General features: G+C 32.5%; 1 protein-coding gene across 1 annotated transcript; it reads left to right on the forward strand.

Annotated features, from left to right (window-relative positions):
- Positions 1 to 7,953: 7,953 nt before the first annotated feature.
- LOC148172681 (uncharacterized) lies at positions 7,954 to 12,612 on the forward strand. Its single transcript, XM_088038919.1, has 4 exons — positions 7,954 to 8,070; positions 8,955 to 9,151; positions 9,204 to 9,373; positions 12,042 to 12,612. Exons 2-4 carry the CDS (start codon positions 8,956 to 8,958, stop codon positions 12,189 to 12,191), a joined length of 516 nt encoding a protein of 171 aa, XP_087895045.1. The 5' UTR covers positions 7,954 to 8,070; position 8,955; the 3' UTR covers positions 12,192 to 12,612.
- The last annotated feature ends 684 nt before the right edge of the window (positions 12,613 to 13,296 follow it).

Consider the following 13,296-nt stretch of genomic DNA (forward strand, 5'->3'; position numbering starts at 1 on the left):
CTACTAGTTTCAGATGTGTTTGGAATTAGATGTGCTTGCTCCGTTAAGAACATTTCCTTTCGGTTTATATTCTACACGGACGTTATTTTTAGGAATCCGGCCTTTGCTGCGAAAATAAATTCTAGCTTGGACGTAATACACCAGCATCATTTTTGTGCAATATCTCACGTAACACTTCTTTTATTTCCATGTCCGTCATCCGGGTGTTGATATTTTTAATCGATCTCAACTTAAACAATTTGCAGGAATAGATTGGGCAAAAAATGCGGTAGCTGTGAAAGGCGATTTCTCGTAAACCCATAATCACCGAGGAGTGTTTAAGTGCGGAAGTGCCACATTATCACACATCGCATTCACGTTAATAATAATTGTGTCACGGTGTTGATTGCTTAGAAATATTCAGTCTTCTTGCGTAGCGATGATTAGTGGAACCGTGCCGATGGTTCAGCGAGACCGGGAATGAATGCTAAATACCCTTAAAGAAGTGTTAATATTCTGCACTCGATACCATTTAAGAAATGATTCATTGCTTATTGTTATTAAATGTTATGCGGTGCATTTAATATAACAAATAAAATTTTATTTTACTTTGTCACACGATCTTGGACGTGTTGGTATTAAGGACACGTATTTAATTAAAAAATATTTGTCATTTTGTATAATGTAGTTTGCAGCAATTATTGTATCCTTTATATGTATTGCCGAGCGTGAAAAATGCTACCAGTGACATTTAATTATTGTCTATTTTTCTATCAATACAACGGCGGGTTCCTGCTTCAACTCTAATTAAACCAGATCGAAACCGGTGGATTTATTGGCTACATATAAATGAAGATCTTTTTTCCATTAAACTTAGCAATTACGGCTGCCTTTTGTTTAATGAGCTCATTGGAAATCGCTATGTTAATAAACGGACCGAATATTTGCACTACCAACTTTGGTGCTAGCACCTTTAATCCTGATTGGTCTTCATTATTGGCAAAATTCGATTCGTTCGTAATTGCTGGGAACAAATTTCTCACATTAAAAATGGCAGTCGCATGATTCTTGCATACGCGGAAATTTGTGAGCTTCGCCGTTTTTATCGAGACCAATGTCGCACAGGTGTTACCCTATTGTTTATGAGAGTTTCATTGAGCGAATTTCTAAACAGGCACAATAATAGTTCCTATTAAAGACAATAAATACAAGGTAAAGAAGTCTGAAAGTAATTCTGAAGAGTTTTTCTTCGCATACCAGGCCTAGATAATCAGTGGAAGAGCGCAATTCTTGACTTTTGTAACATGGAGGTGTCTTGTTTCACCTCGATCCATTTTGTCCTGTTCTCTCCATATCGCACAGCGGGTGATGAATAACAATCGGTTTTATCCTTTTGCGACTCTGCGTACCTACATCTTAGTGCTGGTGGTATTTACACATTTAGAAATTTCTAAAGAATTTGTGTATTCACGTATAAAATGATTATCATTTATCTCTGTTATTTATAAAGCTTTATTGCTTTTGATTATCACAACAGTTTGAGTTATTGCGAAAATTCCTACACAATTCATTGTGCGGGTTAAATATTTGTAACGCTCATTAGAACCGATTTCTGTCAATTCAAAACATTCACTCATTCATAATGACTTTGTTAGAGTTTGAGACCACCACTGTTAGAATACTTTATTTTTATGTCCTGTAAATGTGGCCTTAAATTTTTAACTTTATTTATTCGTTAGCAAACTTACAACTTACATTTTCAACTTTAAAACCATAGAGGAGGAACCACGCATAATTGAAAAAACTTGGGCAGACTAAAATAGAAGTGATTGGAGCAGTGGTATTTTCAGATCTACGAATCGTATTTTTTTAAATTAGGATCTCCATTTGAAATATCACCTTCTGCAACAGATTTATACTACTTTAACCAAGAGCGGAAGTGTTTTGATGTTTTTTCGTGTTAGTACTTGGGAGTTATATTTAAAGCATGTTTGCTTCTAAAATTTCTTCAACCATAAAAGGACTTCATATTTTTCCCTTTTTCTATTATCAAATTAATTTCTAGGTGGTGCAAACTCGAAGTTTCAACGTGCAAAATTACCTAATTAGCGACTGAGATTGAGGTAATCGCATATCTTTTGTCCGTTTAAAAGCGCCTTGTCAGCCCGCTTTAAATCAAGATTTATTTTTTTAAATTGTGAACCGTGTAATCGGCGTTAAATAATAAAGTTCCAATACGACGTCACGGTACATTAGCATCACGAAATCAAAACGATCATAAATAACCAAAGTAGTGAGAGTTGAAATTCTTCATGACCTTTTGCATGCAAATTAAAATTCGAGAATTTCCACGGGTACGGATGAAAAATTCATCAGAAAGTACACCGACTGAGACATGATCTGTTGCGGTCATCATAAATTCGCTCCAACTGATCATTTCTATGTCTTTTAAAACACATTAATCAAAAAATCAGACGTTTACATTGTTACAGACATCAACAAATCATCGTGATGGCTTGCGAACGCACGGGAAAAAATGGTAGCGTATGCCCATCAAAAGTGCGCTGATGCGTGTAGATTTCGGAATTCCATTACCATATTGGTTTAAGACACAATAATGCAGCAATGATATCTTCATTTTGGTAAATATGTGCGTCGAGACCACGTCATTAGCGGTATAATTGGGGGTAGTTAACGTGCCTCAGAAGGGTCGTTGTCAATAAACCGCTTGCGTGCAGATATGCAAAGGTGTTAAGGATGCGAAGAACGCGCGTTCCTGCTTAGGAAATATCCTGCCGGAAACTATCCATATTGGGAGTAGCCACCACCTCAATGACGTCTCTTTCAACCGATTGCTATCATTGAAGATTCGCCAATTAATTTAATTAGCAGTGACAAACAATTTTCTACCTGATCGAAATAGTCGAACTCCTAATTAAATTCTTTGCATTTTTTTGATATTTCCATTTCTGTTTACGTACATGGAAGTGGAATTTTTTAAGCAGCTTCAACTTTACGGTGTCGGCGAACACCTAAAAGACCGGAAAATGAAAAAGTCTTCGATTAAAAAGGTTATTTATGGGTGAAGCGCACCGCATCCGTTTTATTTCTATAAATGTGTTAAGACCTACATAAAAATACGTAGATACTCCACCACTACTTTTTTTTTGCTTATTTTTAATTCAACAACCTTCGAATCGGTGCCAACGTTCAAATATACAGAAGATGTTATAATGCGTTTTGTACACAAAAACACATAATCTGTTATGCGACCGCTTTCTGTATTTTCCTCATATACACTGAAAAAATTAAACATATTTCTTGTGCTAAATAGCAAACCCGCCGACAAAATACGAGTTTAAAAAATAGTGCACTGCTAATTCTAGAATACTTAGATTGAAGTTATTTAACTTTGCCATAATTTAAATACCGCTCCTAAGGACGTTTGGCATGTTTTCGCCCTAATGCATTAATTTGTTTGTTTTGTAAAAATGCCAGTTTTTATTGGTGAAAACAAGCAATTTCATTTTCGGTTGCAATACATATTTACAACAGGATATTTCCGGAGTTATGTAATCAGTGCCCTTGTGCTGTTCCAAGAGTATTCAAATTTAGAAACATTATTAATTTATTTATCCTTCATGAAAATTGCTTACATTTTCAGCTCAACACTTTTTAGTCCGGCGACCAAACAGAGAAAAGAATCCTCGAAAGTCATAAAGCATTTTTTCGCTAGAATTGATTCATAATATTAATAATAATAATTAAACAGAATTTTAATAAAGTTTAAACCAGAGATTTTAAACAGTATATGACATTTACTTGGGAATAATGTGGATAAAATGCCAAGCATATCTAGCCGAAATAATGAATCAAATAACTTTTAATGCTTGTGGTTAGAGCACTATTCCACCAAATTAATAAAATTTCTCTTGTGTACAAGCCGGAATTTTTTTTAAATATTTTAACAATTACAAAGCGAATTTTCTGTCAGCTTCAAGTTGTAACAAATTAATGTGGGCAATTTTAATTATACTTCGAGTGATCCTTCTGCCGAGACGAAAGAAATGGTAATGATTAATTATTTTTAATTGGTATATTAATTAATTTTATCTACAATCGATTGGAATTCTGAAATTTTTGACTTTATTTATAGGGTACCTATAGGTAATGGTGGATCAATAAAAATGCAGAAAATGAGTCTCACTGGTATCAGGCAGACAATTTCTCATTTTAATGATGGAAAAAGTATGTTTTTTAAACTTCCGACATAAATCTTTCAACAATTTGAAGCAAACGAGAATAACTACAGTCTTTTACTAGTTTTACGAACAACGAATGATTTAAGTCCCACAGAGGTAACGTTGCTCATAGTGCAAATATCACAGATTTATGGCGTTATTTATTTGCACTTCCCCTTTGCCACATATAATAAATGATAGCAAACGATGTTACCACGTTCTTTAACAAATTTAAGAAATCTAAAAACACGTGGCAGGGATTCCTCCTGGGGTAATTGCCCTCATCCATCTAGAATTCCAAGTGCATCTACCTCAAAAACAGTAAAATACGCGCCGCCTAACAACGTTCTCGTCGTTTCTAAAATCCAATTTATAAAGTCCAACCGAACACAAATCTAAAGTGGTAAATATGTTATTTCTGCGCACAGTCGGCTAGAAGAACACGAGTATGGGATGCCTCCGAGGAAATAACTATCACAGATATGCAACGACGCCGAAGCAATATATCTCGGCTGTATCAGAACTTACTAGTTTTCGCACTTTCTCGTCCTGGTCAGACATGAATTTCGTCCTGACAGCTCTGCGTAATTGACAAGAATCCGCGATCCTCGCTTACAGAACAGATTCTCGACCCAAAAAAGAAATTAACTCATTACCAGAATCGTTAAAATAAGTTAAATTTTCTACATTTTTTACACATAGATGCTTTAGATAATGGGAACATGCTTTCATTTCAGTTCTATTTGATCCGCTTTTTCTTTTTGTCATCGTAACTAATAATGTACTTAAAACATTGAAAAAAGGAGCTCGTTTTTGATTGGCTGCCATAATATGTTGCTCTGCTTTGCATATTAATATCGTTTGCTGATTTTAATGATAATCTCCAATAATTACGTCCGAGTCGTTTGTAAAACGCCATTGCCGACTATGACTGCAAGGTTATTAGCCCATTAAAAGGTTTAATTCCAAATAGTAAATAAGAGTCATAGAAACAAAGCGGAAATTAATGGCTGCCGTCAGTCTCTGATGTATGCTAATAAACAAAATCCACTAGTCGAAGGTTTCGCTCTCGATACAACGAAGATCGAACTGGATCGATATGTAGATTTATACCAATTTGAACGCTGCTGGGTCCAACTGTAACATTTAGTTCGTGCACCATATCGAATACATATGTTTTTCTATTACTCAAAACTTTAATTCAGACACCTGCCTTGTTCATTAATTAACACCAAAGTGGCAAGTATTGTTTGAAAAAATATGCCCACAGGTTTGTTTTTCTTAGATCTATTCACTAATTCTTTTTAATTAGTTATCTAATATTTAATATGAAATAATCACTCTACATAGTACAGACATTTCGGGTGCTGATTTGTGTGTTGGAGAAAAAGAAATTTCCTCTCACGTGACAGAACCAGTACTTCTGTAGTTAAAGTGGTCAAATTTGCATAAATTAAAAATTTTTGTTTTCAAGATATCTTTTGTTGAATTCATCTTTTCACACCTGTTTTTAAAAGAGAAATGGGGACATGACAATTATTATTATTTTACCGACCAACAAAAATAACGACTAGTAAACTTATTCAAACCAAATGTTTTTGGAACATTTTCGCAATTTTGATTGCATTTGTAGTTGCATTTATTTCGCGTGTTTGTGTTTGGCTCAGGTACTACTTTAAATTACATTCTTGACATTTATTTACAAAATATGCAATTTGTTTATAAAATCTAAAGATACTGCATGTGAACATAAACGCAACAAAATTCATAATATTGCTTGTAATTTGAACAACTTTTCTGCAGAATCAAAATTCGTTTTTACTTGTAGAAAATATTTTGGGCATTCACTTAAGTATAAGCCTAAATTTTAAGATTTATTCAATACATTCTTTGGCTAACTAATAAAATTTTATTACCGTAGAAGGTGGGATATTAATTTCAATACACAATTAAAAAAAATATAAAACCTTCCGTAATGAAAGTCTACTGTGTCCACAAATATTATTATATTTTTGTGCAAACACTGAAATTCTGGGATCGTTTTATGGTTATTCTAAAAGCTTCCTTTTAAAAATTAATACGAAGAATATGTAGATGGGCTTTAAGTTGAAATATGTAGAATCAGCGTAATTATTTTTTAATAGATCAGTTTTGTTTTTTTTTTCCGAAAACCTAAAATAGTTTTGGCTTCTTTCAAAAGAACTCAAAATGCAATTAGCGAAAAATAACTGAGCTGAAGGAAAGCACTGGTGCGCTATCACAGGTTAGGCAACTGTAAAATCGAAACTGTAACTACCGTTGCATAACAGAAGTATTAATTTGCGTTAGAAATAAAAGAAATGAGATGAAAGTTGCAAAACTTTTAAATTACAAATATAATATCACTGTTAATGTACCCTCAACTTTAAAGTTGCCACACTTACAATCTTACGAAACCAGCGATTTTAAATTCACGTGATGGCTTTTTAAATGTAATTTAACTCAATAAAAACATAATTTTGTAGCCTACGTTTGACCAAATCTGAAATAAATTAGCGTCAGTCTGGCAACGTTTAGCATACGGAGTCAATTAAAACGTCCATTCCTACCTACAAATATGACGATTTTTATAAAATTTCATGTTCCTGACAATAAATTTATCTTTGAATTTGTAATTTCAGCGAGTTTTGGAGGATGATGCCATTTAGGATAAGAACCAGGTTGTTCACCCGCTGAGTAAACAAAGAAATTTTGAGAAAATTGTACTGAAATAAGACTGAAATCAATACGAAATAAAAAATTGTATTAGATTCCTTGAGTTGTAAAACAAGTTGTTCACTTTACGCTTCGTAGTGGAATTAATTTAAAATCATTAGAGAATGTCGATAGTTGTTTTATGAATTTTTTAATTACATGTCAATTTCATCGGGGATTAAAAATAGCTAATAAGTTTTCTTCTCACATTTATTACGTTTAAAAAAGTTGTATTGCATGAAAACGAGCATCATGAGAGAAGAATTTATCAGAATGTAACGGTTATAATGTAATTATATTTATTACGTGAAAACTGGAGAGAAGACCGTTTGCAACGTCTAGACAATAAAATTATACTTATAATAAAATATGCCGTGAAATCGATAATTTTATTCTACGAGTTATACGGAAATCAAATCAAAATGACCTGGAGAATTTTGCAGCGGTTTTTATTTCATCGATTATTAAAAATGTATAAACAATAAATTAAATAGAAACTGTGGCTATATTGCTTATAAACTTATAAACTCGAATGAAATGCAAAGCTGAACGGAGGTAATAGTTCAATTTGCTGGATGTTACAATAAATTAATGTAGTAATTTTTCAATTAAATATTTATTTTATTGTTCATGAGTTTCCCGTTCTTGGCCCAGTTTCAGTTGAATTCTATAATTTATTGTTTGATGTATAACTTATTTTTGCTTTAGAAATTTTAATTTTTTATAATGTTTTAATCATAAAAATCTGCGTGCAAGAAAAAGCTTTAAAAAAAATAATAAAATGCACGAGGAAAAATTTATCAAATCAATTTTTATTTAGCCTGTGTAACAGTTTTTGCATAACAGTTATAGATAAGGTCAATTGTAGTGTAAAAGCTAATTTTTTTATGAGTTTCCTGGTTTCATGTGTAATGTTTATATGGCAAATGGAAGTCTATTCAACGTAAACATTTACTGTGCGCAAGCCTGGAGCAGATGCTCAACCCCGCAACTAATATAAAACTAACCCTTTTAGGTTTAGTAAGTGCGTGTACTTTAACAAATGTATACGTTAAGAAAAGTAAACTATTTTTTTATATTAGTGTTCTCTACAAACTTAAATCGACAGTGACTTTAGGTGAGTACAAAGAATATTTTTTGTTTAAATCACAATGATGTAAGAAATTCGAAACTCAAGTCTTTAAGTTTGTTAAATCAAGTATATCTCATGAAACCACACGCAAAGTTTTGTTACCACAGTTTCCTCCTCAACTAAAGTTTGAGAACAGAGATTCATTGACATAGATTAAATAGGAGACAGCTTTGCCTTTAATGAATCTTTAAAGTTGTACTAATTTCCTACTTAATAATAATTGCAGAAACTTTGTCTTACTCCAACAAGTTTGAGCTATTTTAAAGGGTTGAAATGAAATTCTTCAAATCGCAGTCGGTTTTAATATCTTTGCGAAAGCTCTTTAATTAGCCACCATGTAAGAGTACAGTTTTAATGACACGAACCCCTATTGTAACATTATCGATTCATATTTTCTGCCGTTGTAACAACTGTAATTTATTTTTATGAAAGCACATGCTTATCGATTCGGGATAAACCGCGTCACTCACAACAAATACCGGACAATGATTGAAGAATCCTATTATTAATTCAAGGGCAATTTCGTGTAACCTACCTCGTATTTTGACTAATTTCGTGTAATACTGCGTGGGTTTTTTAAATAATTCTTTAGCTGTCTTAGTAAATGATAGTGGAGAGCGTAGTTTCATTATCTTGACCTTAACAAAATGTAGGCTGCTTTTTGCTTTCAATAATCTATGAAGTTCCCAGAACGGTGGCAATGTAAAAAAAACACGTGACGATATTCATCGTCTATCGTGCTTCGCACGATTCATTTTCATATTCCCTCCTTCATGCAGTCCTTGAACTTAAGATATGCAAATTCAGATAACTGGCAAAACCCTTACTATCAACATCTTCATTTCCATAATAAACGAATATTTTTGAAGCATGGGCTGCAGCGCTGCAAAAAACTTAACAGTCGAGCCTCTGGATGGTAGTAAAATAACTGAATTATCTAATGGTCGTCCAGACGCAAGAAAAGTTTCAATTGCAAGAAGTGTTTCCGACGTACCACCGCTAGAAGGAGAGGATCCCCAGACTGAAGTTTTAGAAACTGCCACTGTGAACAATCTGCAAAAAGGAGGTAGCTAATACTATCCTCATGTCAAATTTCAGCTATAATTTTGGATTACTAGCAAATGGATTGTCGTTTGAGATTGCCTTCCAAGAGGAAGGCGAAGACAGCATCATCAAGAAACATCCACCGAAAAGATTTCAAAAATTGGAAGAATTACAAATGAGTCCAACGGTTACATTAGTGAAACTTCAAGAAAAATTAGATGAAGCTGAAATTAGACGGCAGCAGGTAAATCATTCTTGCATGGCTTGGCTAGTTTTAATACGTGCTAATTTCTGTTTTGCATGAGAGGCTAGAAACAGTCATTTATGTTGTTGGGTTCTTGCCTTTTGTTAAAGAATAATTTTTTATAAATTCTAAGTCTAAAATTATTAAAGTATGTATAAGTCTTGTTCAATAAGCAAAAAACCTTAAAAATCAAGCTCAAGAAATTTCTTGAAAATTTTATAAAAGTCAAGGATAGATACTATTCTCGGAATTTTAATTCATTATTTAATAGCACTAGGCTAAATGTAGGTATAGACAAGATATTGATTGATTGATGTACGGATAATGCGAATATTCCCATATTTATTTTATTTACTCGCTTTTATTAGTAGGTACGACGCGTCGGCCGGCTTCAAACATCAATTTTGAAAATTAGTTTTTGCCGACATAAAACTTTCTTTTGAAATGTTTTTTTTTCTGGGGTCATGACTTAACATTGATAACACGATATTTATTTTCGACAATTTTATTTAGGGTTGAATTTTTAAGTTTTGAAATTTTTTTTCTCCCCATTGTAGATTTTTTTGATTTTCAGATTTAAAAATTTCGGATGGTCTTATTATATGATAGGTCAGTTCAATCTCAAGTTCAGTTCAGAAAACTTGGTAATAAAAACCCTAATGAACAAGTGGCAAAAAAGGGCTTTTTCCGAGTTCTCGTCAGTTTAGCAATAATCGTGGTATTAATTAATGTTGGTTCTACAAAGCCAAATTGTCAAAATTTGGATTATTTTGAGTAAGATTTTTTTATTATTTGCTATAGTGGTTTATTCAAAATAATTATGATGAACCTAAAGTGTTAAAGTGTTTTGTTTACGGATGAAACTGAATTTACGCGTGATGACATTGTGGATTGTTCATCCACTGGAGAGCATTTAAGAATTTTTTGTAATAACTTCAGGTAACTTTTTCATTATTTTGTTTCTTATTAAAATTTCAGTTTGGTCTACAAAACGAGTCGGAAAAAGTCATCTTAGCAATCGAAATAATTATCCCTTTCGAGGGCCGCATTTATTTCAAACAAATTAATTTTTTGCAAAACCCAATTTTTGTAATGTGTTCTGTCTTTAGAATTGGCATTTAAAGTTTTTTGTTTAAACAGTTTTTGCAGTCTTTGGGAAAGAGTGGTTAAACATTTTCATAAACATCGAACAACGGGTAATTTGGGACGGTTTGGCCCCATTTGAACTTCGATTTTTTTTTGCAGAATTACTATCTACAAGATTGTTTGACATTGTGGTTAAAATCTTTGCACTTTATTCGGGTTCACCCTGTATTTTTAGATTTTTATTGTGAGAACTTGTAATCGATTCATTTATGTCACTTTCGCACGATAATCTATAAAAAAAAACTAAATAAAGGCACACATGCCTTAACTAGAAATCTGATAAACCAAAAAAGGATTTCACCCACATAAATTGCTTAATCACGATAAAATATTTATATAACATTCTTATATTATTCAAACAGGTAAGAAAATTACTTTTGTTATTCCATAACAAAACGTTATTAATTTGATGACAAATTAAAGTGTTTTTATTGACTCAGACGTAAAACAAACAATCGATATTTTATTTGAGAAAAAACCTTATTTATTACACACTATTTTCCTAAATAATGCTTTTTACATGTGATAACCAAACGCCCGTACCTGAACGATCAAATTTTGGAAACTAATTTTCTTATTTTTAAAAGAAAATAAGGTCTGTAATAAAACAGATGTGTAGGTAATCTTAATACGATATTTTAGCGACCTTGCTCGGCGTAGATATTAATCTTCACAGCGTGCCCACTACATGCTCATTACTGTATACATAATATACTATTAAAATATTAATATGAACACTCATTTTATAAAGTAAACTATTTATGGGTTCATTACAGTTAATTTTAATGATATTTCATTTCGTTTTAAAATTTCGAAATGTGGAAATCGTAAATTGTAAACGACAAATTGAATTAAAAATAAATAGTAGGAAGGAATATCAAAAACAAACCAAATAACACAAAAATAGTTTTTCGTTAAAGCAAAAATACTTGCCAAACTTTCAGTTAAAATCTCGAATAAATTGAAGGTGCCAATAAAGACAATCGATTGTTGCTTCTTTTTCAAGTTATCTATTCTTTGTTATTTGCACCAACTATTGTAAATATTAAACTAGAAACAGATAATCGATTTTGCATGAAAAATGCAGCCCTTCATTGTATGAGTGCGACAAAATGAAACGTTCGCACCTGCTTTACATTTATTTTTAGCTACAAACAAGAGGGGGTGTTAACCCTATTTATCTTGTCTTGTATACAAAAGCACCTAGTTACAACTTGTTTAAAGCCGACAACTTGATTCATGAACATGAATATTTTTATGTTTTATACAAATGTCTACTCAAGCACAGACAATAAAAATAAAATTTTGTGTAAACTTGGTCATAAACATCAGTTAATAATATATCAGAACCAGTCCAAGCTGTTGCTGCAATGAAAAGGTCAAAACTGACTTATTGATACTTTATGAGTTACACGAACCAACCCTATCGATTTCTCTTGCGTAATTGCCTGTAACCCCTCTAATCACAAAACGATTGAAACGTATTTCGCGATTTTTGTCTTAATTCAATTGCTATTTACAGATACTTCAACAACGTGTTCAGTCTGCAAAAGTAAGGAACGCTTTGAAGAAGCAGACAAGTGTGAATTCGTCTGATGAAGATCTTGATCATTTGAAAGTACCACCTGATATACCTCAACCGACAAATCCATATGATGTTTCCTATATTTAATCAAAAGTGATAGTTTTTTTTTTATAATGGGGTTGGTTTTAAAGTTTTGCACGTAAAAATTTAGAATAATTTTGTCATCGATGGACCGAGGAGCAAAAAACTGCGTTAAATTGACATACAATTGTATTTTAATTTAGAAAGTGTCATAAGGGAGCTAGAAGAATAGACTGTAAAATTATCTCTAGCTTAACTGGCGAGCGTTTGTGGAGAAATTCTGATAAAGACAAGCAAAAACTTGTAGTTCCTCCCTAAACACTCGAGACTTAAAACTAACATCCAAAACATCAAGTAAAGCTTGTAGTCTATTTTAATTTAGCTTTATTATCTCATTTAGTTTATACATCTTCATTAACATTATATTTATAATACCCGTAACTCTTTTTAGTGATTTAATGGGAATTTTAATAAAATTTCTTTATTATATTAGTATATAAAACAACATTTTATTTATTAACATCATTTACAAACCACTATTTATATCGGGAATGGTAAATATTACAAAAGTCTCGTTCCTTGTGGTTTTATTTTATAATAAATTGTACCTAATGTGCGTCAGTAGTTACATTGAAAGTCCCATTGGGTCGTTTTCTCAAAATCGTCCCAAAAAGAAAATGCTCGAGGGGGAAGCAAGGGGTCGTTATAGCGGCCGCTTGCCTCCTTCACAATGCTACTTTGTGAATCTCATGTTGTCTTTGGTATATTATATAGTCACGATGATTTATTAAATACGATAATAATGGGATCAAAGCAAATTTGCGTCTTACTTAATACCTGTATCAAATATCACTTCTGGTTTGGCACTGAAGCAAAGATCGATGAGAACAAAGATTGTATTTAATAAACCTCCGTGAGAAATCATTCTGATGAAACGAGAAAGGAAATCATTGCGATTATCAAAATCATCATGATTCCATGCGGGCGAAACCAAATTTCTTAAACGAAATAAGTCGCTTCGAAACAACAAATTAGTGAATTAATATAATTCCGCGTTTTTAATTTGTTCACAGTACAAATCATTCGAGGAGCTGAGGTTTAAAGTATGTCTTGTAGCATAAGAAAACATCAAGGGATGGGAGCGCAACATCAAGATGATAAGAGATTGTCA

This window comes from Gnatocerus cornutus, chromosome 6, assembly GCF_029298725.1.
Source record: "Gnatocerus cornutus isolate USDA-ARS CGAHR chromosome 6, icGnaCorn1.1, whole genome shotgun sequence".
NCBI classification, from domain to species: domain Eukaryota; kingdom Metazoa; phylum Arthropoda; class Insecta; order Coleoptera; family Tenebrionidae; genus Gnatocerus; species Gnatocerus cornutus.